The 4,681-nt window shown below is 48.0% G+C and overlaps 1 protein-coding gene across 1 annotated transcript in view; it reads right to left on the bottom strand.

The window, feature by feature from the left end:
- Positions 1-849: 849 nt before the first annotated feature.
- The window catches only part of SCARB1 (scavenger receptor class B, member 1), a gene marked incomplete at its 5' end in the record, with an annotated part of 12,609 nt that continues 8,777 nt past the window's right edge, over positions 850-4,681 (bottom strand). The window contains 3 exons of the mRNA XM_009695117.1: positions 850-975; positions 3,323-3,469; positions 3,954-4,005. Of these exons, the coding sequence (XP_009693419.1) occupies positions 850-975; positions 3,323-3,469; positions 3,954-4,005 (325 nt within the window). The remainder of the gene's footprint in view (positions 976-3,322; positions 3,470-3,953; positions 4,006-4,681) is intronic.

Below are 4,681 nucleotides of genomic sequence, written 5' to 3'. Positions count from 1 at the left end.
TCGGGGAGATCTTACCAATGTATACAAGTATCATGAAAGGAGGGTGTAAATACAGAGCCAGGCTCTTCTCAGTGGTGTCCAGGGGACAGGACAAGAGCCAACAGGCACAAACTTAAACACAGGAGGTTCCATCTGAACATTAGGAAACACTTTTTTTTCTTTTTCTTTTTTTTTTTTTTACTGTGAAAACTGTAAAAACTAGAACAGGTTGCCCAGAGATGTAGGGGAATCTCCATCCTTGGAGATATTAAGAGACATCTGGACATGGTCCTGGGCAACCAGCTTTAGATGACTCTGCTTGAGCAGGGGGGTGACCTCCAGATGTCCCTTCCAACCTCAATGATTCAGTAATTTTGTGATCCTGTAATACAAACCCAGATATTTTATACATCAGAAATCCCCTCTCGAAAGCCTTTCTGTTGAGGCTCCCTGCACGCGGGAGGGGAGTGACACCCACCAGTTGACTACCTCTGTTACCCCCAAGAGTTTTTACCCATTCAAAAACTTACCTCTGGATCTCAAACACTTGAACAGGGGGGAAATAGGCAAGAAAAGTGTTCCTTTACTCCAATCCTACTTTTCCCTGACCCCTGCTGATATTATTAGGGCTGCAGATCAAGTACGCCAGGAGAAACAGTACGAGCATGTGCTTGCAGCCTGGTTAAGTGTGAGTATTAAGACATTTAAATTGCCCTGGATAAAGCCATGACACACACCATCATATCAAAGCTTGCCAAAAGGGCATGTCTGGTAGATGTGGACTGTAAATATTTCTGTTTGATTGGTTTTAAGCAAAGTTTAATCAAATCAGGATGAGAGAAAAGTGTGTTACCTTGACTGGGTACCCACCTACAGTCTGGCTTCCCGCAACACCGTCCCCTTAACCGGAGGCAGCTTTTTGGCAGAGGTGGCCTGGTTGGCTTTACTACTGTCTGAGTTCTTTTTATTGCTACTCCAAAATAAAGAGCATTTTTCCTAGAAGACAATCAGGCTAGTTTATGGTGCACTTGGACATGAACTCCACAAGGGTTCCAATTTTAGGAGGAGATTTTAAATCACTGTTTAACTAGAATCTAGTTATTAATTAAGATTTCAAAATTTGGGTTAAACTAAGTCCTATTTAAGATTTTGGTCAGTGTAAGCCAGTTTTAAAATGGTCTGTTTGCCTTTTAAATGCATCACCACACAGGCTTAAGCCACGTTAGCAGAGGAGAGGTACAATGCTGCACCTGGGCACGTTTTATGTCTGTACAGATTTACACCTTTTTTAGAACTGCAGGTCCAACAGATGCATTTCAAACTGGCCCCACTATAAGCTAGACCAAGATTTGAGTGTTTCACAGTACCTCATCTGGACTGGGTTTAGAGCACACTGCTCCCTCCAGAAGCCAGAGGCACACAAGAGACTCCAGGAAGGAGTTGGGTTTGGGGTTCACGCTGGCAGACATATGAAGGTGGGGACAATGCCCCCGCTCAGGGTCCCCTCTGACTGTGACTTCAAGAGGGAGGACTGTGCATGATTAAGCAATCATCACTAGATCAGCAACACTTCAATCAAATGAGGAACACACCTTGGCTGCAAACTGCTGTCTTCCAGTTTAGGAGCTCTTATCTATTCATTAGGCAGAGACTTTCATGTGTTGTTGCACAGCTTCCTTAGAGATTTATAAGGTCATTTAGGCTTTTTAATCACTTTCCAGGTAGTTCGGCATTTCCTGCAGTGGATTTTTAGTTCCAGCACTTCATGACACTTTTGGCTGAGCACCCAAATACAGCTGGCTTACGCCTGGGTTTGGGATATTTCACAAGCAGATATTCAGTTGACTTGAGTGAATTTAAAACCCAGCTTTTCTTTCTGACCCTTTCTAGCATGCTTAAGGCTCTTTGATGCCAGGAATTAAGACTTGCACAAAGCAGGGTGAGGAAATGCCAGCTGAGGGCTGCATAAGGTCTTTGCAACAGCTGCCCAAATACAGCTGTTTTTCAGATACGCTGGTGCTACGCAGCAGAGCGAAGTCTGTTTGCCAGAGCCCACTTGCATTTGCTGAAGCAGAGAGGTTCAGCACCCAAAGCCTGACCATCTCGGGAGCACAGTGAGGGTCTAATGCTGAGCCCTCGGCCCTAGCATCGCTCCCACCCTGCAGGGAAGTGCATGGAGGAACAAGGGGGATTTGGGATCATGTGTTTAAGTCAATTCAGCAGTTGTAGGCTTGGTTAAAATCCAATTACGTGATACTCTGAGAACCCCGGTGCTATTTAAAGTGGGTTTGCATTAGTGTTTCAGTAAGGGCAGTTACAGGTGGTCGAGCGAAAGCAGCCCCTCGCACGTGCTCTCCCCTTAGCCCACTCTCACCCTAGGCATTGCCTTTCTATCCCCACAAGTAGCCTCGTCGCTTCTGTAACTTTAGAGCCAGCTCAAGCCGTCTGACTGTGGTGCAAAACTAAATAAGCTTCCTTTGATATAGGTAAGGGTAGGGAGCTAGATCTCTACTTCAAGAGCTAAAGCTTTCAGAGAACTTAGTGTTATCAGATGAATGCTTTGGAGCCTGAGGCACAGATCTCCATCAAGTGTTTGAGCTGTTGTATGTTCTCTCCTTACAGCTCAGATCGGACTCGGGTGCCAGCCAGGCACCCTCACTGCCCACCCCATCATGGGCCAACTTCTACCCAGCTGGCAGCTCCAGACAGGCTTCAAAAGTCTTCGCTTCTCAGTAAGCCCAGATCCACAAAGGCCCCGAGGGTTTAACTTCCAGAGCTATATGCAGTAGTTTGCAGAGAAACCAAGTGAGTTTCAGGGAAAGACGGAGTCCAGTCTGGGTTGAGAAGCGGCCACAGTGTCTGTGCCCCGTCTGCAAGGACACAGTGACTGCATTTCATTTGTGAACAAGCTGTGCTCAAGGAGCTCCATCCCCTCGAGAAGGTTCTGTTCAGATTAGAAAACTGTTGGGACCCTGCAGAGATGCACAGACTTGTGCAATGGCACAGACCTGTTGCTTTTTATGGAGACTGGGTTGATGAGCTAGGTTTGTTCTTTCATTAGCTGGATGAGCTGAGAGATACCTCCTCCTACAGGAACCCACTTCCATCACTGTTGTGCTCTGAGAAGGCCAGAAATGCTTTTATGTTATCTATTTGCAGCCCAATTTTGAGATGGCTGAGGAAGTCCTGCTCCTATGTGCTGGCACCTGGCACCATTAGGACATTGTTCGCGGCATCAGCCAATGTTTCCTCAGGAGTGTTACATTGTCAGCCCCATCTACATCATCTGATTAAGTCTGATTTGACTGACAGCATTTCCCATTAGACATCTGCAAGTTCTTACCTGACTCATTGCCATGAGTACACCTGCTGAGACAATGAGCAGGACACTCAGCCCAAGGAAGATATACTGCAGGTACTCCAGCAGGGATGGGATCAGCACCAGGTTGGTGTAAAACTGCTTTAGGACTGAGCCTTCGATGGATCCGCTCTGCTCAAAAAAGCGAAGTTGTCAGTGGCACTTCCCTCCCATCCAGGCCTGAGAGAAGCCAGCTGCACAACTCCTTTCTCACCACCTCCCAGCACAGACTAGGGAATTTATGCAAGATTCAGTTGGGCTAGAAGGTTTTACTAACTAGTTGGAGTCAGCATCCTTAAGCAAGCCCAAATCACTCATTTGCAACACATGCACACATTAGCATGGGGATGCTGGCAGCTCTGTTATGGGCACTATTTAACCCCAGATCTAGGACAGAGCCAGAGGTTTACCAAGTATAGTGCAGGGTTTGTTCAGCTCAGAGGGATTAACGACATAGCCAAGTATTGCAAAGCCTTCTGTTGGTGCTTAATTAATTAGTCTGGCTGGCTTAAACCTTTATTCAAAGTGGAGTTTCCCCAGCACTGGGTGACGGGGAAGCAGTTCCCCCCTCCCACAGGAGAGGCTCTGCAGAATGGGGTTGAGGAAGGCAGCTCACCTCTGCAAACCACAACAGTGGCAGGACCACCGGCTTAATCTTCCCTGTTTGACTAGGGGGCAAGGAAAAGAAAAAAAAAAATACACACTTAGATTTCTGGTCGATCAGGCCACAATTAGTGCCGTAATTCTTCCTAAAGGGACAGGTCTGACAGACTGGTAGTGGCCAGGGAACCAGCGTAAGGAGGTAGCAACCCCTGCTGCTTCAGTCAGCTGCTCCCCCCTTGAGGGACCAGGTCCAACTTGGGCCTTTCAGGCAAGAGCCGAGCTTACGCTTCCATTTGTGCCTGACTGCCTGACGACAGCAGTCGAGTGCCATCCCACATCTGGGCTCCAGATTTGAACATGAACTCAGTGAACCAGCATGCTAAACTTCATGCAGCTCCAAGACGTCTCAGTCACCTGCACAGCACCCGAGGGTGGTGCAGCCAAGTTCACAGCCTCGGGGCTCTGCTGGTGTATGCACTAGAGCCAGGCAAAGCAGCAAGAGCACGGTCCCACCCTTGCGGGTATCTAACATCTGGCACCACACAACTTGGTTACAGAGCCCTTCTGTTGCTTTCATAGAGCCGAAAGTGTCTTTTTGGACACAGGCTTCAACTGTCAACCCTGTAGGCAGGGTGTGTTTTCCCTCCCCGTGGTGGACGTAAGACCTTCGGAGCAGCAGCACAGTGCAGGCAAAGCCCTCCTGTGCCGCGCCAGGAGGAGCAGGCCGTTCATCGGCTGGCC

This window comes from Cariama cristata, unplaced genomic scaffold (genome assembly GCF_000690535.1).
Source record: "Cariama cristata isolate BGI_N322 unplaced genomic scaffold, ASM69053v1 scaffold11402, whole genome shotgun sequence".
NCBI classification, from domain to species: domain Eukaryota; kingdom Metazoa; phylum Chordata; class Aves; order Cariamiformes; family Cariamidae; genus Cariama; species Cariama cristata.
This window is presented reverse-complemented; position numbering and strand designations above follow the sequence as displayed.